Source organism: Equus caballus, chromosome 13 (assembly GCF_041296265.1).
Source record: "Equus caballus isolate H_3958 breed thoroughbred chromosome 13, TB-T2T, whole genome shotgun sequence".
Lineage (NCBI taxonomy): Eukaryota > Metazoa > Chordata > Mammalia > Perissodactyla > Equidae > Equus > Equus caballus.
The window spans coordinates 30,672,579-30,692,776 of NC_091696.1; the positions used below are offsets into that span (position 1 = coordinate 30,672,579).

The following is a 20,198-nucleotide window of genomic DNA, read 5'->3' on the forward strand; positions in this document are numbered from 1 at the left end:
TCTACTTTATATGTGGGACGCCTACGACAGCATGGCGTGCCAAGAGGTGCCATGTCTGTACCCGGGATCCGAACCGGCGAACGCTGGGCCGCTGAATCGGAACGTGCGCACTTAACTGTTGCGCCACTGGGCTGGCCCCTCAGTTGATAGTTTTCTTAAGACTGTTTTAATATATTTCCCCTCCTTTTCTTTTAATGCCATTTACTTATTGAAGCCAGGTCATTTGTCCTGCAGAATTTTCCACCTTCTAAATTTAGATGATTGCTTCCTCAAGGTGTTATTTACCCTGTTCTTCTACACCTTTACTTCCTATGAACTGGTAGTTAGATGTGGAGGCTTGATTAGAGTCAAGATGATGGGGATGATGATGATGGTGATGATGATGATGATGATGATGATGATTTTGGTAAGAACACTACATAGGTGCTGCTACATACTTACTGCATCATCTTCTAGGAGGCACACAATGTCTGGTTGTCCTGACTGCTGGGTTCTTTTTTAGGCAGTCATGGAAATTTGGTCACAACTTGGGTATTAGATGATGTTAAGAAATTATTGCTGAAATTTTTAGATGTAATTGTGTCTTATATAATGGTATTGTGCTTAGGTAAAATAAAAATCCTTATCTGAAATACAATAACATGGATGAATCCAAAAAAAAAATTATGCTGAATGAAGAAACTCAGACCCATACTGTATGATTTCATTTGGATGGAACATTCTAGAACAGGCAAAACTAATCTATGCTGACAAAACCCAGATCAGTGGTTGCCTGGGGCTGAGGGTAGGGATTGATTATAGAATGGCATGAGGGAACTTTTAGGGGGGATGGAAATATTTCATATCTTGGTAATGGTGGTGATTACATGGGGATATACATTTGTCAAAACTAATTGAGCCATGCACTTAAAATGAGTGTGTTTTACTTTACGGAAATAAAGGTGTATTTTATTGTATGTAAAGAAAGTTGATTTTAAAATAAAATAAAACAAGGTTACAACTAGAATAAAAAGAATCCATTCAAAATACCCACAGAACTGTAACATACCTGGGGAAAAAATATCTAATGATATACAAGACATTTACAGAGAAAATTGAAAATTATATGAAAGGACATAAAAGAAGACAAAATATATGGAGAAATACACTACATTCATGGATGGAAGTCTTAATATCCTTCCCAAATTGATCTATAAAGTGAATGCAATTGTATTAGAAACTCTAAGAGGTTTTAAAAAAGTTTTTACCTGTTAGAAGTAAATATGAAGTATTTAAGTTGAAAGCTATGATGTCTGGGATTTGTTTTATTAGATTCCAAGAAAATAATGTGAAAGAAGAAATAAATCCATATTGGCCACATCTTGATAATTGTTGAGGCTGGGTGGTGGGTGCACACTCTAGAAAGTGAGCAGTGCTGTGCACCTTTTACAGGTGAGGGAACATCGCTACAGCGGGGCAGCAGATGGTGAAGCTGCGGTTCTCCGGGCCTGTCTGACTCCAGCATGCTCTACAGCTCCACTCCTTAGGGTGGGACAGACCAGTGAAGTCTTGCTGGTCTTCTAAGGAGTTTGGACGTAATCCCTTGTTCAGCTGTTCAGTCCCTCTTTACTGAATGTATCTGGCACCTTGGAAGGGCCTCTGGTTCTGTCTCTCTTCATGGTGGGTGTTGCAGTCAGAACTCTTTCAGTTCTAAGTGCCAGAAATTCAACTCAAACTTACTGGCTTATGTAGAAAAAAGGCACTTATGCTTTATGTGACAGAGAGGTTAAAGGGCTCAGGCACAGCTTGATCCAGATACTCAAATGATGTCAAGAATATATCTGTCTTCATATCTTGCCTCTGCAGTCCTGTGTGTGCGCTCATTCTGGCCAGCTTTTCCTGCATAGTGACAAGGTGGTCATTACTAGTGCTGGGCTTAGAACCTCTCAGTCTACTAACTCCCAGTGGAAAGAGGGCTCTTTTTCCTAGCAGCTCCTTGGTGCTTCTGATCATAGACTTGAATAAGTGCCTGTCCCTGAACCAATCAAAAAAGGTTGCTTTGACTGGGGAAGGGTAGGCCACTTGCCTACCCTGGACCCACCTCTTGAACCTCAGAGACTGCCAGTGAGAAAAGTTGGTTCCCCAAGGGAAAATCCAGATGTGGCCACCAGTAAAGAGGAGATGGTAAGATGCCGGGCCAGCAGCACCCCGCAGGAACCCCCTCCCAACACCCCTCTTAGGGAGGCCTCAGCCCCTTCTCAAACACATGAAGCGCCTCATGGCAGGGCCTTCACCACCCACCACTGAACTAATTCTCACTGTTTTTCTTTTTTTTTTTTGAAAGATTGGCCCTGAACTAACATCTGTTGCCAATCTTTTTTTTCTTCTTCTTCTTCTTCTCTGTAGTTGTATATCCTAGTTGTAGATCCTTCTGGTTGTGCTGTGTGGGACGCTGCCTCAGCATGGTCTGATCAGCAGGGTCATGTCCGTGCTCAGGATCCAAACTGGCGAAAACCTAGGGCGCTAAAACACAGCGCACGAACTTAACCGCTCAGCCACAGGGCCGGCCCCCTCTCACTCTTGTGTTCCACCACTGGCCTTGCATCCGTCCTCTGCAGCAGCCCCAGACCTGTCTGCTCCCATCCCGCACTGCAGACCAACTGGAATGTGGAAGCAGCGTCTGTGCTTCCCGACCTCTCCCTCTCAAGGCCTGTCAGCCTCTTGCCTTTGGGGGCGTGGTTTTCAGGTCCCTCATCAATGTGCCTGTCTTTTGATTGGAATGAGATGCTCCAGGGCTGAAGGCAATGTGTGCCTCAGTTTCTTCTCTGTAAAATGGAGGTAGTGTCTGCCACCCAGGAGTGTTGTGAGGATTAAACGAGTGTAGCATATTTATAGTGTTCAGAACAGTGCCCAGCACATAGTAGGCACTCCGGAGACGCCTCCCATCATTCTTACCACTTCAGCTGGAGACCGTACATCACAGTCCCTGCTCATCCTTGGCCAGGCCAGGCCAGCAGCAGGCGCTCAGCTACAGTGCAACCCACAGGTTTCTACAATTGAATAATGTGTAGAACATTTTGACATACCTTGTCTCATTTGAGCCTCATAACTTTGTGAGGAGAGCAGAACAAACCACATTTCCCCATTTACAGATGAAGAAACTGAAGCTCAGAGGAGTTAGACCTGTTGCCCAAGGTCACCCAGCCAATCTGTAGTGGAGCTAGGATTTGAACCAGTCCCTTGAAGGCCCACGTTACTCGGCCTTTGTTCAGGCTGCCCCTCAGCCTACAAGACCTCCTCCAGTCATGCCTGCAGGTGCTTTCTCATCCTTTCAGGTCCAGCTCAGATACTCTGTAACAGTAACAATAACAAGAACTAACATTTAGTAAGCACTTGCTACATTCCAGATGAGGCACAAAAGGCTATCCTTTCTCCATAACCTCATGAGGTAGGTGTGACTTTGTTATAGACGGAGAAACTGAGGCTGAGAGAGGTTAAGTAACCTGCCCAAGGTCACTCAGTAGGTGTGACAGCTAGGAGTCAAACTCAGAAGGAAGTCAGTTTCTAGAATAGGTCTTTCTCGCACTCTGCGTTGCTATGTCCATGACGTGGTCTATGAATCCAGGGATGAGAACAAACTCCTCCTTCCTCTTGAGTCTGAAGTGTAGGCTGCTGCCTCTGCTTAGCTCCCTGAAAGCTGTTATTCGCGCCCCTCCTTCCATTAGGCTGAGAGCTCCTTGGGGGCAGGAACCTGACTCCTTCACCTCTACAGACCAGGCACAAAGAGGCGCTCCGGAGGGCCAAATTATTTCATTTGTTCCTTGTGAGGAAGAAGGGCAGAGCTGCTCCTAGATGAAGACATGAGACCCAAGAGGTGAAGTGCCTCTCCCAAGGCCACCCATCTGTAGATGTAGGAGCCTGGACAAGTCCCCAGGTCTCCCGGGGGCAGGTCGGCGCAGGGCTCTCTCGCGGAGCCCCTTCCTGACCTCCATTCCCTGACTGTGGGGGGAGAAAGGGAACACAGCCTTAGCTGGGGTGGGCGTGGGGCCCGAAGAGCGGGCCTGATGGGCGCTTTTATGAACGCCAGGGAAAGGATGGTGAGTGGGCTGGGGATGGACTGAAGGAGGGAAGAAGGAACAGGGTATTTTTGCATTTTGACATTAAAAAAGGTGCAGATTAGATTGTCAGTGACTGGCCAGCAGCATCTGTTTTGATTCGGAATTGGCAGCGTAAGGCGCTGAGCTCCTCCGCGGAGGAAGGGGAAGGCAGGCAGCCGGCTTGGAGAGAGGCGGCGCTTTCGCGGAGGGAAAGGCCATCCCTCTCAAGAGCTCCGCCCAAAGGGGCGCTGCCACCCCTAAGGAGGCCGGCGGCTGCTGCTTCTCATTCATTGTCTTGACAAGAGCATCCTCAGCGGGCAGTCTCTGGCTCCTCCAGCTCCTTCCTTATCCTTCTGCTCTCCCTCCTCCATTTGGGGGTCACTCATCTCAGCAGCAGGTAAGCCTGGGGTGCCCGGAGAAGGGTCTAGGCATGGCTGCCCTGGGCCACCTGTGAGGCAGGCGTGAGCTTGGCTCTGGGGGCGGACAGATTGTCAGGTCGAGCTGGTTCTGAGATAGGGACAGAGCCCATCCACGCCCCGCGTGGAGAGGACTCGCCTGAGGGTGTGGGTGCGCGTCGGAGGGTCCATGTGTGTGTGGGAGAGCGCTGTGAAGAGGCGCGGGGGAGGGACCAGCGCAGCCAAGATGGAGGTGGGGGAGCCGGGGGTCAGGACATGAGCCGGCGGTGACTCTCCCCAGAATGGGACTCTTTGGTATGGGGGTTCGGGGCAGGCTGGGATGAGCCTAGCAGCTGCCCTGAGCTTGGAGACAGGAAGGGGTTGAGAGCAAAACAAGAAAAGACCAAGTTCCCCTTTCCGTGGTTTCCGGACCTAGTACCTGCGGTGGGGGAGGAGGCAGGGTGGGGCGATGACTTCCTGTCCCCCAACCTCCAGTTTGGGGCTCCCCTCTCCCCAGACCCAGGCTTCTCACCTGGGCCTGATGCCCTGCCCCAGACTGCTGTTTCTCACACATGCTCCTCGCTTGCTTCTGGGCGGGCAGACCCAGGAGCCTCCTGGAGAGTCACAGGGTGGGTGAGGGTGGCTGGAGCCCCCAGTGAGAAGGGCCAGGCCCAAAGACAGGGCAGATGGGTGAAGCTGGGGAGGTAGAGTAGAGGCCCTGGGGAGGTTGCCCTCCGAGAGGGAAGCAGAGGCCCCTACACTGGACAGAAGGCGATGCTGTTGGGTACTGAGATGGGGCCTGGAGCCTGGGGGACCAGAGGCAGTCCCCTTGGCTTTGCTTGCTCTCTGCCCAGCCACCGCAGGGGAAAACTATCCTAGCTGGACCTCAGAGAAGTCAGTGTCAGCTTCCCCCTTGCTGTGTATAGTTCCAGTGTGGGTGGAGATGGCACTTAGGGCACCTGCTTGAGCAGAGGCGAGATGCAGAGGAATGGGGAGGAGGATACTAGGACCCGAGCCATCCGCCTATTTCTGATGCCCAGAGACCTACTAGGGAGGCCATCCTGCCTCTGAGGACATGCCTCCTGGGCAGGCCACTTCCTTCTGTGCCTAGCCCTGTGCCAGGAGGCAAAGCCAGTGCTGCCCCTGCCTATAGAAGCTCCCCATGTGGGTATGAGGGATGTGAGGTCTGGATGCTGAGACTGAGAGAACGCACCCTCCAAGCTGTCTGTACTGAAGCCCCCGGAGTGTGAATCATCAGAAGGGAAGGGCTCTGTGTCCATCAGCCAGTCAGTTGACAGATCAGCACTAGGTGCTACCCCACCTGAGGCTCTGCTGTAGAGGCCAAGGGTACACAAGTGGGGCCTGGGGTGGGTGGAGAAGGTTAGATGGGTGTGGGGAGGCAGGCGGAAGGCAAGCATGAGGGTAGCAGGATGTCAGTTACAGAGGACAGGGGTAGGGAGCCCAGGGAGGTGATGCTGGGGAAATTAGCTGAGACCTTAAACTCTAAGCTGAGGGGTGTCCTGGAAGAAACGGGGACCACTGTAAGGTCAGAGTTGACCTGAAGGGGAAAAAGCTCTCAACCCATGTGCTCCCCAGGATGAGCCGACAAGTGGTCCGCTCCAGCAAGTTCCGCCATGTGTTTGGGCAGCCAGCCAAGGCCGACCAGTGTTATGAGGATGTGCGCGTCTCGCAGACCACCTGGGACAGTGGCTTCTGTGCTGTCAACCCCAAGTTCGTGGCCCTCATATGTGAGGCCAGCGGGGGAGGGGCCTTCCTGGTGCTGCCCCTGGGCAAGGTGAGCCCCAGGAGCCCTGGGATCAGCAGTCCTCCACTTAAGGGGGCCTCTGGCTGTCCCATGGCCCCCTGGAGGTCCTGATTAGGTGATTGTCACCAAGCTTTCCTGGGCTGCAGCACTGTCATCTGTAAAACTGAGCTAGGCCAGATGGGCCTTAAGCTTCCTCCAGTTCCTACATGCAGTAGTCATATGGAAACTGAAGCTCAGAGGGAGATGACACGAGAAGGGTCGTGCAGTGAGTTCTTCAGACCCAGGGCCAGGTCTTCCAAGTCTCAGCCTGGGGCTTTCTCCCCCTGGGAGCACAGAGAGGGCTGGGTTGGGGTCTGGGCAGGCCCAGCAGTGCTCTCAGGGTTGGGAGGGACGTCAGGTCTAGGCTTGTCTGAGCCCTTGGAAACCCAGCAAGCAGCGGCCCCCAGTTCACAGGCAGGGATGATGTAAGAGGCCCTCTCCCCTTCCCAGCCCTGCCCTCCCTCTAGTCCTGCTCCCTTTTCCCCCTACTGTCCGCTGACTCCACCCCCAGCACACTCCTGTGCTCTTGGGGGGTGAGACAGGAAGGGGAGACGGGCCCTAAGTTGTTACCTTAAAAGGGCCGATGGAAGCAAATAGAAGAGGAAGTGGTTGTCGGGGTGAGAGCTGGGCCCACGCCCCGCACTCCTCTTCACACAGGAAGCCCTGCTGCAGCAGCTGTCCCCAGAAGTGGCCATTTCCAAACCTCTGCCCCTGCCTGGGGGCCAGCTATGGCAGACTTCCCCACGTCCCTGCCCTTTTGGAAGGACCCAGCCCCACCATTCACACACTTCCCTGGGGAACCCCAACCCCAATACAACCTAGCCCCCCGCTACCTGTCCCAGGCCCAGGGCCTTTGCTTATCATCCCATGGAAGCTTCACTCAGGGAAGCTGGGGTGGGGGTGGGGGTGCCAGCCCTCAGGGCGTGGATGAGAAACTGAGATAAAGACAGGAACTTGGCCAGGGTCTGACAGTAAGCAGGACCAGGGCTCAGCATGGCCCCGGTGCTCAACCCTGCAGCCCATCCTGCACTACTTGTGCCCAGCCCTCCTGAGCTGCCCAGACAACTCTGGGACTGGGGCACAGGACAAACCCTCCCACCCTAGGCCTGCTCTGCCTTCCAGGGACCCCATAGCCTTCCTCTCTGTGCCTCTCTGAAGGGGTGTGGGGAGGTTAGATTGGGTTCAGAGGGCAAAAGCGCCTCCCTCAGAGGCTCTGCTGTGCCCTCTAGACTGGACGTGTGGACAAGAATGCGCCCACGGTCTGTGGCCACACAGCCCCTGTGCTGGACATCGCCTGGTGCCCGCACAATGATAACGTCATTGCCAGTGGCTCCGAGGATTGCACAGTCATGGTGAGTGGTGGGGGGACACGGGCTAGGAGGGGGTTCCAGCATTGGATCTGACATGTGGAATCCCTAAGACTCACTCACTCCTTCTCTCCAGGTGTGGGAGATCCCTGACGGGGGCCTGGTGCTGCCCCTGAGGGAAGCTGTCGTCACCCTGGAGGGCCACACCAAGCGCGTGGGCATCGTAGCCTGGCACCCCACAGCCCAGAATGTGCTGCTCAGTGCAGGTACCTGGGGAGAGAGGAGGGGTCGGCTGGTCACCTGGCAATGAAAGTGGGAGGCTCATGGCTTCTGACACTGGGGCCATCATCCAGGTTGTGACAACGTGATCCTGGTGTGGGATGTGGGCACTGGGGCCACCATGCTGATGCTGGGCACGGACGTGCACCCGGATACAATCTACAGTGTGGACTGGAGCCGAGACGGTGCCCTCATCTGCACCTCCTGCCGCGACAAGCGTGTGCGCATCATCGAGCCCCGCAAAGGCACTGTTGTAGCTGTGAGTTGCTATGAACCGTGACCCCTGACCGTGGGACCTTTACTCCTCCTACCCACCACCAACCAGGCCCCTAAATGCTGCCCTCTCTCGCCTCCAGCAGAGGTCTGGCCCTTAGAGTGTGTGTGTATGTGCCTGACTGACCACCTCCCTTTCCTTCCAGGAGAAGGACCGCCCCCACGAGGGGACCAGGCCTGTGCGCGCTGTGTTTGTATCAGATGGAAAGATCCTGACCACAGGCTTCAACCGAATGAGTGAGCGGCAGGTGGCGCTGTGGGACATGGTGAGTGCTTGGTGGGAGCAGAGTCAGAAGATAGGAGGCCTAGGCCTTGCCCTGCCACTTGCCTGGCTATAAGGCCACGAGCCTCAGTTTACCCACCATGAGATGGAGTTTCTGCCGGTTGGTCTTTCCTGGGTCACTGCTCAGTGAAGAGCACCATCCCTGGGGCCTGACACGGCCCAGCTCATTGTTGCCTCCCACCTGACTTTACAGAAGCACCTGGAGGAGCCTCTGTCCCTGCAGGAGCTGGACACTAGCAGTGGCGTCTTACTGCCCTTCTTTGACCCCGACACCAACATTGTCTACCTCTGTGGCAAGGTGGCCCAGTTGGGAAGGGCATCAGGGGAGGGAGGTGGGCAGTGGGGCTTCGAAAGGACCACAGCTGGAGGCATCTGTCAGTATTGATCGTCCCTTGCACCCACCACCTGCAGGGTGACAGCTCTATCCGGTACTTCGAGATCACTTCTGAGGCCCCATTCCTGCACTATCTCTCCATGTTCAGTTCTAAGGAGTCCCAGCGTGGCATGGGCTACATGCCCAAACGTGGCCTGGAGGTGAACAAGTGTGAGATTGCCAGGTGATTCCCCCCTGACTCTGACCTGAGCATGCTCCTTGGGCAGTGCTGACCCCACGCTGACCTTCAGTCCCAGCCCAACCATGCTGTGGGCATTGCTCACCTTCCTGTTTCCACAGATTCTACAAGCTGCACGAGCGGAGGTGTGAGCCCATTGCCATGACAGTGCCTAGAAAGGTGATGTTCCCATGTCCCTCCCTGGGCTCTGGGTGGGGCACTGACCTCATGGAGTTGCAGGGTGGTGCTGTGGCTGAAGCACTCTCTTAACCAGCCTTGGCCTTGCCCACAGTCGGACCTGTTCCAGGAGGACCTGTACCCACCCACTGCAGGGCCGGATGCTGCCCTCACAGCTGAGGAGTGGCTGGGGGGTCGGAATGCCGGGCCCCTCCTCATTTCCCTCAAGGATGGCTACGTGCCCCCAAAGAGCCGGGAGCTGAGGGTCAACCGGGGCCTGGATACTGGGCGCAGGAAGACAGCACCAGAGGCCAGTGGCACTCCTAGCTCGGTGAGAGGTTGATGGGAACCTGGGAATCAAGATGGGAAGACAGGGTAGGGCAGGGGCTGCTACACTACTGATGTGGTCATTGACCCAGTGGAAAGAGGCTGGCATTTGGGGCATCCTAAACTCACAATGTTGGGGATCCCTTGGGGGCCGGGAGTGGGTAATCCTGAGGCCTCAGAAAACAGGTTTCAGGTTTATAGGCCTCCAGCTCTCTGGGCAGCAACTGGCTGAGAGAGGGAAGGGCTTGAGCCCTGGGGCTCTTGGGAGGGGGCTGAGGGGATGGCAGGGTAAGGGGAACCCAGGGAAGCTAATGCAGCACTGGACCCCCAGGATGCTGTATCCCGGCTGGAGGAAGAGATGAGGAAGCTCCAGGCCACTGTGCAGGAGCTACAGAAGCGCTTGGATAGGCTGGAGGAGACAGTCCAGGCCAAGTAGAGGACCCCAGGGCCTTCAGCTGGGACCCATGGCATCACCACCTTCCCTTCCATTCATACTCCCTACTCCTCAGGCCACAATGGCACATAAAAGAAAAATAATAATAAAATGGCTTTATTTTCTGATATCTCTCAGACTCTGATGCCTGGTCACCTAGATGCTGGGTCTGCTGAACTGACCTGCCCTTGAGCTTCCCTCTCGGTAGCCTTGATGGGACTGTTCCATGGCAGGGGCTGGGGGATGCCCTAGACCACAGGAAAAGGCCTTGGTGGGTGGGAGCCACTCCGTGCTGATGTGGGTTGGAAGCCTGCTCTGTTTCCCAGCTCCTTCTCAGAGATAGCAGGTCTGAGATACTCAGGGCCCTAGCCTGGAGTCTCAGTAACTCCTATGTTTACCCCAAACCTGTCCTTCCTAGTCAACCAAAACAGCAGGTTGCACGCAACTGTACCGACACTGTTGCTTATGGAGAAATGAAACAAGTAGCACTTACATGACATCTTTCAAACTACAGGCCCAAGGGATCAAAGTAAGGGGACCTTTTGTAAGGAAAAAGCTTAAAACCAAAGCAATGGCTCAACTCTAGTTTACAGGTGAGGAAACTGAGGCACAGAGCAGGAGAGGGGCTTGCCAAAGGGCAGATCCTGAGCCGTGACTTGAGTCTCCCCTTCTGGTTCAGAACCTTCCCCACAGTGCTGCTGCTTCTTGAGCCCTTACTGTGGCCTCCACCTGGCCTGGCCTTTGTGACAGGGACTTGAATAGATCTGTCAGGCGCTATCAGTACGGGGCTTGAAGTCGCTTTCTGATGCCCAACTTAGCAGGTGACCCCCTGAGCTGGGAGACATTAGGGATGGGTGTCCTGGCCACAGCAGGGTTGGTTCATCCACGCAGGGACCACAGCGAGGACTAAACGCCCCACTCGCAGCCCCCTCCCCCGTCTTCAGTGTGCTATAGGAACTACCTGGGTAGAGAGCTGCGCAAGGCAGCCATACAAACATCCCTGGCTGCCCATTTTGGTCTCAACCTCTATTCAAGCGACATACCCTGGGCAAGTCACTTCTCTCCAGGCCTCAGCTGCCCATCTACAAAACGGGGAGGGATACCACCACAGCTCTGTGAACACAGTGCGTGGATCCAATGAGGGACGTGGTAAAGACAGAATCAGAAGATCTGGAGCCTGGGCCTCTTAAAGAGGTGAGGTTTCTTATCTGAGCCTCTCTGGGCATAATGGGCCCTTCTGAGTAGATTCAGTCACTCCTCCTGGCCCAGGGAAACTGAAAAAAAAAGTTCAGAAACGATTCCTGGACCCAAAAGGAACCTGTCATCACCATGACTTCCAGCTTTACCAGCCCATTCTCCCTGATAGGAGCGAGAGGGAGGTAGGGGGTGGAGGTAACTTAGGGGCCAAGAAACTGGCCTTGAAAACAGGGGAACAGGGTGGGTGGGATGGTTGAAACCTGCCATTTCTCACTCCGCAAGAGCCCTGCCCCCAACTGGGTCACTTGCTATCCCTCCTGGGTCTTAGGGACCTCATCTGTACAAGGCCTTATCAACCCTGGCACCTGTGTTTAAGACTGATCATAGGGGCATCACCTGCCCCAATTCTGCGTCTCAGGTCAGCTTTATATTCCTTCTCTAACCCTATTCCCTGCCCACACCTCCATTCTTGCAAACCTCATGGTCTCCCCGGGGCAGCTGTGGCCACATCAAGCCCAGGGCTAACGGGTCACTGGGCCCTCTCCAGCGGGCCAGAAAACATCAGCATTCCAGGTGTTGGGGAGCTGCTGCTGGAGTACTACGTCCCTGAGGCTGTGAGGGGCTGGGGGAACTTGCGGGGGAAGTGTGGAAGTATCATGCCTCTGACACTGCAATGATGCTGGGGAGAGGGAGAGATTTGTTAAATTGGCCAGGGTCCTGAAACTCTAAGCACCTTCTCATCTGTGCATCTTGAATGCAGGCAGAGCAAGAATCTCCAGCAATGGTCAATGAATGGATGGGTAGGGTGGGTAGTGGCAGTACCCCTAAGGGTCTACCAGAAATTACAGAGAAGGCCTGTGAGGCCTGCCCTGGAAGGGACCTTAAGAATACAATGTGTTATAAGTGGGGACACAGGCCTACCTGTGGAGAGGGACTTGCCCATGGTAAAACCATGGACTGTGGCAGGGCAGGGAGAAGCTAGGCTCTAGACTCAGCACCCCTCTCACCCTCCCAAACACAACACACTGACACAGAAGCTGGCCCTGATTCATAATTTAATGGCTGTGCTGGTCCAGGTCCCTTATTTCTGCCGCTCACGGGCCCACTGCTCTGGGGTTAGGGTTTTCTGCTCAAAGGCATGGATGTGCGGGAGTTCTTCTGCTAAGCACGTGTTCACCAGCCTGGAGAGAGAGACGGCGTTAGGAAAATGCAGGCTGGGACCTGGGACACAGTCCCTGAAGGTAGGGTGACCAGGGAGGCTGGAGGTGTCTCCCAGGTCGTAGTCCCCGGGAGCTGGGAACAAGCTGGGAGAGGGCCAAAGTCACAATACTTGAAGCAGGAGCCACGAAGGCGGGATCCTTGGGGTCGTGGTCCACGGTGCTGGGCCGAGTTGGCCCGGGTGAGGGAGTTAAGCTGCAGGGAGTGGCCGGGGTATCGTCCCGGAGCTGGGACCGCGCTGAGCGAGGTGCTCCCAGGGCCTCACCGGTGTCTCTGAAGCAGCGGCTTCCCCTGAAACTTGGCCGACACCACCAGGACTCGGAAACTGGACGCGCAACGGTTGGGAGTCGTGTCCTCCACTTCCTATGGGGCAGAATGGTGTGGATGGTGCTAAACCCTGCCCCCAGCAGCCCTTTTCCCCTCGTCGGGCGAGTCCAGGCCGCTCAACTCACCACGTGCTCTGCCTCCAGGTCCCGCTGCAGCTTCTCCCGGAGGTATTCGGCGCTGAGCTCCATCGCGGCAGCCCAGCGAGGGCAGCAGCCCGGCGGGGACGCACGACCAGCTCAGACCCCGGCCACACTGCTTCCGCCCTTCCTGACGCCACTTCCGCCGAGGCCTCTACTTCCGCCCTTACTAAGGCGTCTGTAAACCAAGCACTTCCGCCCTCTCGCAAGCCCAGCTTTCCAACGGTCATGGGTGTCCGCGCTTACCATCAGTAAGCCAATCAGACTCTGCATAAGCACGGCCTCGGCCCGAGCGGACGCTAATTGGTGCCCGCCGCCTGCATAGCAGCCGGTTGTGTGGGCCGGTTTAAACAACCTAGCTCCAGCTAGGGTAGGGGCACGAACCTGCGTTACCGTGGTCTCTAAGGTAGCTCGGGATCGCCCCCAAGCGCTTTTTCCCAGACAAGCATCTTGCGGCCCAGGCCACGCAGCCCTCCCCGAGGCCATTGGCCACAGCAATCAACCCAGAAGTCTAGATGGGCCCTGCGGGGGGCACGGCGAGGCCCGGGTGCTTCTTCGGCGTCTACCTGCTCTACTGCCTCAACCCTCGGCACCCGGGTCGCGTCTACGTCGGGTTCACAGTCAACCCTGCTCGTCGGGTCCAGCAGCACAACGGGGGCCGCAAAAAAGGCGGGGCCTGGCGCACTAGCGGGCGCGGGCCTTGGTAAGAGGGGACGGATCATGGTCAACGGGAGGGCTTCAAGGAGGAGGAGGGCCCGGCGGAGGAGAGGCCTGCTGAGAGGGGCGGGGCCCCTGTGGGGCTGAGAAACAGGACCGCGGTGGGGAGGCTAGTGACGAGGGCCGGCCTACCACAGGGGAGGAGCCTGGTGGAGAGGCGGAGCCCTGTGAAACAGGGCAGTGGGACACAGAGGCGGGGGTTGGGTAGAAGGGGACTGATGATCCAGGCTTGGTCCAGCGACAGGGGGGCTGGTGAACAAGGCTGGGGCTGCAATAGAGAGAACCTGGAGGCAAGAGAAACTGAGGATAGCAACTGAGTACCTGTGCTGGAGGCAGGGCCTGAGGTTGGCAGGTGCGAGGGTATGTACCTTCCCGAAGGCGGCCGGGCCTCGTGGGCTGGGCTTGAAAACAGGTGTGAGGACTCCACTCTCGGGTAGGACTAGAGGCTAACCCTGCCGAGGGGATTCAGCTTGACTCGGGATGGGGTGGGGTAGGTGAGGTGGGGGGCTCACAGGTCGCGCCTTCGTTCTCTTCCCCAGGGAGATGGTGCTCATCGTGCACGGCTTCCCTTCCGCTGTGGCCGCCCTTCGGGTAAGGAAGGAGATGGGGATGCGGGGAGGACGGGCTGGGGCTTGGGCCCTTCCCCGGGCGGCCCTGAAGCCGGGTACTCCCTGCCTGCAGTTCGAGTGGGCCTGGCAGCACCCTCACGCCTCGCGCCGCCTGGCACACGTGGGTCCGCGCCTGCGCGGCGAGGCGGCCTTCGCGTTCCACCTGCGCGTGCTGGCGCACATGCTGCGCGCGCCGCCCTGGGCGCGCCTCCCGCTCACCGTGCGCTGGCTGCGCGCCGACTTCCGCCGTGATCTCTGCCCGCCGCCGCCGCCGCACGTGCCGCTGGCCTTCGGGCCTCCGCCGCCGCGGGCCCCTGCCCCTAGGCACCGCGCCGTTCCCTTTGCCGACTCCGAGCCCACGCAGGACCAGGACGCCAAGGCCCGCTGCACCCTGTGCACGCGTGCACTCCAGGTGAGAGGCGCTCCAGGGGAGACGCTTCACCTGGTCTCCAGGGATGGGCGGGTCTAGGGTTCAGACGACTGAGGACGGAACTGTTTATTGAGGGACCAGGCAGCTTACTGACACCCCTTGTCCGCTCTGCCCCTCTTCCTTCACACCGGTACCCTCTTGCTGAAAGGGCCTTTGCCGTTCACCTTTGACTGGAAAGTTTTATGTAAAGCCCCTGGAACAGGGTCTGGTCCACAGAACTTTTCATGACTATTAGCGACATCATTCTACCTTGTTTTTTCTCTCAACCTGCTGCCACTTCTGACAGGATGAAGAGCACCCTCTGTGTTGCCCCCACCCTGTCTGCCCCCTAAGGGCCCATGTGATCTGCCTTGCAGAGGAGTTCCTGCAGGAGGAGCCAGAGCAGCTTCTGCCCCTAGAGGGCCAGTGCCCTGCGTGAGTCCAGCACCCCTCCCCTAAACCCTACCCTGGTTTAGCTCTAGGAAGATGGTGCCCAGTTGTTCAGGTCCAGGCCCGAGGCAGCTGAATCCTCATCTTGGCACCCAGGGCCTAGCCTGGAAGCTTGTGATGCCTGACTCTGTGTCTTCTACCAACTGCCCGCCTTGGTAGCTGTAAGAACTCACTGCTGTGGGGAGATCTGATCTGGCTGGGTCGGATGGGCACCGAGGAGGAGGACGACGACTTGGAATCAGAAGAGGTGAGAAGTGCCTTTGGCCCCAGCCTCCTACCCTACTCCGTCCCCTAGGCTTCCTTTGACCAACCCTTTTGTCCCCACAGGAGCACTGGACAGACATGCTGGAGATCTGAAGCTCAGCATCCCCAACCCACTCCTTTTCTGTGCCATCCCTGCAGGTCTGGGCAGTTTTTACTTGAGTACAATAAAAAGTCTGAGTTAAGCGTACCTTCTAGTGTGTTTGCTGGGGGGTGGAGCTAGGAGCAGACACCCTGCCAGTCACTGGGGTCTGAGGAGAACAGAGGATGGGGGAGGGGCTGCTGGCCCCAGCGTGGACCAGCCTCTCCTCTGCCTGGAGGTTCCCCTGCCTCAGCTTTCCCCAGCAAGCTTTTTCTGAGGTCACACATTTTTTGAGGGCTTGGGAGACTTGGACCCTTGACTCAGATCCCATCCACTTACAGTACCCAGCTTGACTTTAGACTTTAAAACAAATAGTAAGGACGAAGGCTGAGGAGGGCAGGGGGGATGCTCCCCTCAGATGGGGACCTGTGGCTCTCTAAGTCCCAGCTCCTTGTCTCTGTCTGTGGACCCCTCTTCAAACCCAGGGAAAGAAAAGCACCTTCCAGGGACCACTGTTCTTCCAGCAACCATGAATCAGGCTCCAGGAGGTCCCATGGCAGCCGTGGAGCTGGACTCACTCTGAGGGTTGTTAGATTCCAGCGTTCTTGCTCTTTCCTATCTTATGCTGCCTCAGAAACAGCTTGCCCTACCTTGCTCTGCCCCTAGCCCCATCACCCTGCCTACCCACAGCACTCTGGACTGGCCTTGTGGTCAGAGCCAGCAGTTCCTGGAATACCAGGGCTGCCGGGGGCCTGTGGGCCACCCCCGGCCTGAATCCTTGGCGTCTTTAAGACTGGCCTGGAACCAGCAGCCTACCTTGACACTTCATGCCTACCTTGAAGTGTCCACTTTTCCTCTCCACTCCTCTGCCATCTCTAGACCGGGTCAATTAGAAAAAGCTGTCTGGGGGCTGGCCCCGTGGCCGAGTGGTTAAGTTCTCACGCTCCGGTGCAGGCGGCCCAGTGTTTCGTCAGTTCGAATCCTGGGCGCGGACATGGCACCGCTCATCAAACCACGCTGAGGCAGCGTCCCACATGCCACAACTAGAAGGACCCACAACTAAGAATATACAACTATGTACCAGGGGCTTTGGGGAGAAAAAGGAAAAAAAATAAAATCTTTAAAAAAAAGAAAAAAAGAAAAAGCTGTCTATTGGCCTACCCTGCAGGGGTGGAGTTTAGAGGGGAGCTCAGGAGCCAGGATTACACAAAAATCCAGAAAGAAAACTAGTGGGCCCTTTGTCTAGTTTCCGTCTTTTGTTTTCTACATGCTAAACCCACATCTTGGGTTTTCTAGCCAGTCTAAGCTTGGCCCCAGCTGGGGTGTTAAGGAGGGTAGCACAGAGGGTTCCTCCCATCCCAGACTCTGCCCTTTGCTTCCTGGAGGACAGCCAAGTCCCAGTGCTAACTCCAGATCCCTCCCACTTTGGCCCTATAAAACCTTCAGCCCAGTGACAAGTTCTGCATTCACCACACTGCACCTGCGCCAAGCCACAGCACAGCGAGCTGGTCACAAGGCCACAATCAGAGAGATCAGGTGAGTGCCAAGGTGGGGACCAGCTGGGTCAGATCTCCCTCACTCTGCACTGTTAGCTCCTATTCTATCACTTGATCACTCTGCCCCTGCCTCTAACGTCCCTGTCGTTTCCCCATGGACAGCCAACTCAGTCCGCCAGCTCCAGCCCCCACCTGGCCGCTTCCGCTGAGTTACCACAGTTTTGCTCATTCACATACCACACCCTCACTGTGTATAACTGCTCAACTGGCTGTGTTATCCCCAAGCCAAGATGGAGTGTGGCTGCGCACATGGGATCACAGACCGGGCTGGCCTTTGGGAGGTTTCCATACGTGAGGGGCCCGGGGGCTCTAGGAGGGGATGTCAGGGAGAGGAGCCTCTTGGGAGTAGGCCAGGAGCCATGGCAGGAAGGAGTAAGAGAGAAAACTGGCTGGCACGGAGTTAGGACTGGTAGGTCCTAGAGGAGTAGTTTTTTCTAGTGCACGTTGGAATCTCCTGGAGAGATTCCAAAAAAACTGATATCTGGGTCTCATACCCAGAGAGTGATTTAATTGGCTTGGGGTATGTCCCGGCAGGCACTGGGATTTTTCAAAACTCTGCTGGTAAGTCAAAGGTACAGCCAGCTGACCCATTGCACAAGCGTTAGAGCTGGCTTTAAATCCAGCTTCGCCCCTCACCAGCTTTGTGGGTATGGGCAAGTCACTCAGCCTCAGCCTCCCTCAGCCTCAATTTCCTCATCTTAAAGCAAGAATTCAACAGACGGTGCCTCAGCCTCAATTTCCTCATCTTAAAACAAAGCAAGAATTCAACAGACGGTGGTGTTGTAATATTGTTGAGGGAAGTAGGCCACATTCTGGTCCCTGACACGGCAGCATGGAGCTGATCCAGGACACCTCCCGCCCACCACTGAAGTATGTGAAAGGGGTCCCTCTCATCAAGTACTTTGCAGAGGCACTGGGGCCACTGCAGAGCTTCCAAGCCCGGCCTGATGACCTGCTCATCAGCACCTACCCCAAATCTGGTAGGTGATCCTCATTACCACCCACCCCTCTCCTGGGCTGCAGTCCCCACCTTGGGCCAGCAAGGGCATGCCCTCAGCCCTGCTCACTTCCTGTTTCCCTCCCTCTCCAGGCACCACGTGGGTGAGCGAGATCCTGGACATGATCTACCATGGTGGTGACCTTGAAAAGTGTCGCAGGGCCCCTATCTTCATCCGAGTGCCCTTCCTTGAGTTTAAGGCCCCAGAGATTCCCTCAGGTGTGTGGTGGGGTGCTGGGGGCAAGTGGAGCAGAGGGAGGTAAGATCAGGGCTCCAGCTCAGACCTTTCCCTACCCATGGCTTAGGTGTCGAGGTTCTGAAAGATACACCAGCCCCACGGCTCCTCAAGACACACTTGCCCCTGTCCCTGCTCCCCCAAACCTTGCTGGATCAGAAGGTCAAGGTGAGTGGCAAAGGAAGCCTGGGAAGGAGGCTGCTTGGGCCATTCTAGCTTTGCCCTTGTCTTCTGGAAAGGTCTCCTTACTGCCTCCACTGGTCTCACCTTAAGCAGGGGAGGCCATCTGCCTCACACTCTGGTGGGGTCACAACCAGTGAAAGTGAGCGCCCTCTGTGCAGAGCTGAGAAAAGCAGTCTGGGTGCCCACAGGCCCGTAGAGGAGGGGGCTGGTGGGCATCTGGCACGCCTTGCTCCAAATCTGGGTATGGTGGCATTGAGGGGATTAGATTAGTATAAAATATGGTTCCAGGGACCAGCTAGGACTTTGGCATCAGAGCAGGGTTCAAAGTATCAGCTCAGTTGCTCCCATACCACAGGAGCATGAGCAAGTCAGCCTCTAAGCCTGTTTCCCCCATGGCCAAACCAGGAGAGAACCTCCCTCACAGGGATGCCATGAAGGGTAGAACACCTAGTGCCCGGTGTGCTGTGTGGTAATGACATGGGGGATGGGGGGTCATCCACTCCTCCAGGTGGTGTACCTTGCCCGCAATGCAAAGGATGTGGCCGTCTCCTATTACCACTTCTACCGCATGGCCAAAGTGCACCCTGACCCTGGCACCTGGGACAGCTTCCTGGAGAAGTTCATGGCTGGGGAAGGTGGGCCTGACTCTGGAGGAAGGAGGGGGTGGAACTGAGGGACAGCCAGCTCAAACTAATACCAACCTCTGTGTCTGTGTCCCCTGCCCTTTTCCCCAGTGTCCTACGGGTCTTGGTACAAGCACGTGCAGGAGTGGTGGGAGCTGAGTCACACCCACCCCGTCCTCTATCTCTTCTATGAGGACATGAAAGAGGTGAGACCACTTGCTACCACTTCCCTCCACGTCACACATGGGGAGGCAGGAACCTCACGGGCACTGGCCAAAGCCCCCCAAATTCCCTTCCCTATGGCAGTCCCCACCCCGCCTTCCCTGCCCAGGACTCAGAGCTGCAGTGCCATCTTGGTGGCAGCACTTTGCACAGCTCTTAACCTCCTAGCGCCTGGGTCAGCAACACGTGCAACTCTCCATCAGCCGTTTACTGCCATTGCTTCTCCCTGGGGCCAGTCAGGAAAAGAGGACTGTCCTGCCCTCACCCCTAAGGAATCAGAGCTCATTCCAAGATCACAGGGCATAAGGCAATTAAATTTGCCCCAGGGAAAGAGGAGCAGACAGTCAAGGTGCTGGGTCTGAGAGGTCTCTAAGCAGCAGTAGGAGATCCCAGAGAGGTTAGAGAGGGGCCTCCCTTTTGTTTGCTCAATGAGCAATCCAAACCTCCACTGAAGAGCTCTTCTGCTGCTCCAGAACCCCAAAAAGGAGATTCAGAAGATCCTGGAGTTTGTGGGGCGTTCCCTGCCAGAGGAGACCTTAGATCGCATTGTCCAGCACACATCTTTCAAGGAGATGAAGAAGAACCCCATGGCTAACTACAGCACCATCCCCTGTGACATCATGGACCACAACATTTCTGCCTTCATGAGGAAAGGTGGGTGCCCGCCCAGGATGGGCATTTGGGGAGGCGAGGGTGGAGGCGGCAGCCAGAGCCAGCCCTGAACCACACAGGGCCTCCTCTGTGGCCGGGACCCCCAGCTTCCCTCCTTCCTTCCTTCCACAGGCATCGCGGGGGACTGGAAAAACACCTTCACCGTGGCCCAGAACGAGCACTTTGACACCGACTATGCTGAGAAGATGGCAGGCTGCAAACTCAGCTTCCGCTCAGAGGTGTGAGTGGTGTTCATCAGGCCTTCTCCAAAGGGAGTGGTGTGAAACAAGCCCGATCACAGCCTCAAGAATAAAATAAATTTGTGTCACACGGAGAGGCTCTGTTGGAAGCTAAGAGCAAACCTGAGCTAAAACAGTAAATGCCCACTGGGACCAAATGAAGCCATTTCCTCTATGGCCT

The 20,198-nt window shown here is 55.9% G+C and overlaps 4 protein-coding genes across 16 annotated transcripts; 3 read left to right on the top strand and 1 right to left on the bottom strand.

Annotated features, from left to right (window-relative positions):
• Positions 1-3,638: 3,638 nt before the first annotated feature.
• On the top strand, positions 3,639-10,035 carry CORO1A (coronin 1A). The gene is made up of 11 exons (XM_001502009.5): positions 3,639-4,473; positions 6,068-6,266; positions 7,505-7,627; positions 7,719-7,848; positions 7,936-8,120; positions 8,281-8,400; positions 8,611-8,715; positions 8,829-8,974; positions 9,091-9,148; positions 9,261-9,476; positions 9,804-10,035. The coding sequence occupies exons 2-11, from the start codon at positions 6,069-6,071 to the stop codon at positions 9,906-9,908; spliced, it is 1,386 nt and encodes a 461-aa protein (XP_001502059.1). The 5' UTR covers positions 3,639-4,473; position 6,068; the 3' UTR covers positions 9,909-10,035.
• A 2,105-nt stretch (positions 10,036-12,140) lies between these two features.
• Positions 12,141-12,905, bottom strand: BOLA2B (bolA family member 2B). Its single transcript, NM_001433554.1, has 3 exons — positions 12,773-12,905; positions 12,586-12,683; positions 12,141-12,283 (listed from the first exon to the last, which is right to left on the bottom strand). The coding sequence occupies exons 1-3, from the start codon at positions 12,833-12,835 to the stop codon at positions 12,184-12,186; spliced, it is 261 nt and encodes an 86-aa protein (NP_001420483.1). The 5' UTR covers positions 12,836-12,905; the 3' UTR covers positions 12,141-12,183.
• Positions 12,906-12,966: 61 nt separating this feature from the next.
• On the top strand, positions 12,967-17,754 carry SLX1A (SLX1 homolog A, structure-specific endonuclease subunit). Of its 13 annotated transcripts, none has more exons than XR_011424683.1 (8): positions 13,300-13,487; positions 14,041-14,092; positions 14,183-14,521; positions 14,826-14,953; positions 15,065-15,215; positions 15,296-15,370; positions 16,758-16,847; positions 17,572-17,754. XR_011424683.1 is itself a non-coding variant. In XM_070231989.1 (7 exons), exons 1-6 carry the CDS (start codon positions 13,300-13,302, stop codon positions 15,323-15,325), a joined length of 825 nt encoding a protein of 274 aa, XP_070088090.1. In that variant the 3' UTR covers positions 15,326-15,370; positions 15,797-16,455. The 13 variants fall into 13 exon arrangements, 4 of the variants coding, with proteins under 4 accessions (XP_001496640.3, XP_070088090.1, XP_070088089.1 ...); XR_011424680.1 differs by having other exon boundaries at positions 15,128-15,215; XR_011424679.1 differs by having other exon boundaries at positions 14,041-14,521; positions 15,128-15,215.
• LOC100064221 (sulfotransferase 1A1) lies at positions 17,700-20,112 on the top strand. The gene is made up of 7 exons (XM_014730034.3): positions 17,700-17,847; positions 17,958-18,083; positions 18,170-18,267; positions 18,791-18,917; positions 19,017-19,111; positions 19,601-19,781; positions 19,911-20,112. The coding sequence occupies exons 1-7, from the start codon at positions 17,700-17,702 to the stop codon at positions 20,021-20,023; spliced, it is 888 nt and encodes a 295-aa protein (XP_014585520.1). The 3' UTR covers positions 20,024-20,112.
• The last annotated feature ends 86 nt before the right edge of the window (positions 20,113-20,198 follow it).

Excerpts from the sequence above, each read along its gene's own strand:
- CORO1A (XM_001502009.5), top strand. The coding sequence starts at position 6,069 with ATGAGCCGACAAGTGGTCCGCTCCAGCAAGTTCCGCCATGTGTTTGGG. Across the intron at positions 8,716-8,828 it reads TTGTCTACCTCTGTGGCAAG|GGTGACAGCTCTATCCGGTA; the intron begins GTGGCCCAGTTG and ends CACCACCTGCAG. Across the intron at positions 9,149-9,260 it reads CCATGACAGTGCCTAGAAAG|TCGGACCTGTTCCAGGAGGA; the intron begins GTGATGTTCCCA and ends CCTTGCCCACAG.
- BOLA2B (NM_001433554.1), bottom strand. The coding sequence starts at position 12,835 with ATGGAGCTCAGCGCCGAATACCTCCGGGAGAAGCTGCAGCGGGACCTG. Across the intron at positions 12,684-12,772 it reads ACCTGGAGGCAGAGCACGTG|GAAGTGGAGGACACGACTCC; the intron begins GTGAGTTGAGCG and ends TCTGCCCCATAG. Across the intron at positions 12,284-12,585 it reads CCGCTGCTTCAGAGACACCG|GCTGGTGAACACGTGCTTAG; the intron begins GTGAGGCCCTGG and ends CTCTCTCTCCAG.
- SLX1A (XM_070231988.1), top strand. The coding sequence starts at position 13,300 with ATGGGCCCTGCGGGGGGCACGGCGAGGCCCGGGTGCTTCTTCGGCGTC. Across the intron at positions 14,522-14,825 it reads TGTGCACGCGTGCACTCCAG|GATGAAGAGCACCCTCTGTG; the intron begins GTGAGAGGCGCT and ends CACTTCTGACAG. Across the intron at positions 15,216-15,295 it reads ACGACTTGGAATCAGAAGAG|GAGCACTGGACAGACATGCT; the intron begins GTGAGAAGTGCC and ends TTGTCCCCACAG.
- LOC100064221 (XM_014730034.3), top strand. The coding sequence starts at position 17,700 with ATGGAGCTGATCCAGGACACCTCCCGCCCACCACTGAAGTATGTGAAA. Across the intron at positions 17,848-17,957 it reads CAGCACCTACCCCAAATCTG|GCACCACGTGGGTGAGCGAG; the intron begins GTAGGTGATCCT and ends CTCCCTCTCCAG. Across the intron at positions 19,112-19,600 it reads TCTATGAGGACATGAAAGAG|AACCCCAAAAAGGAGATTCA; the intron begins GTGAGACCACTT and ends CTGCTGCTCCAG.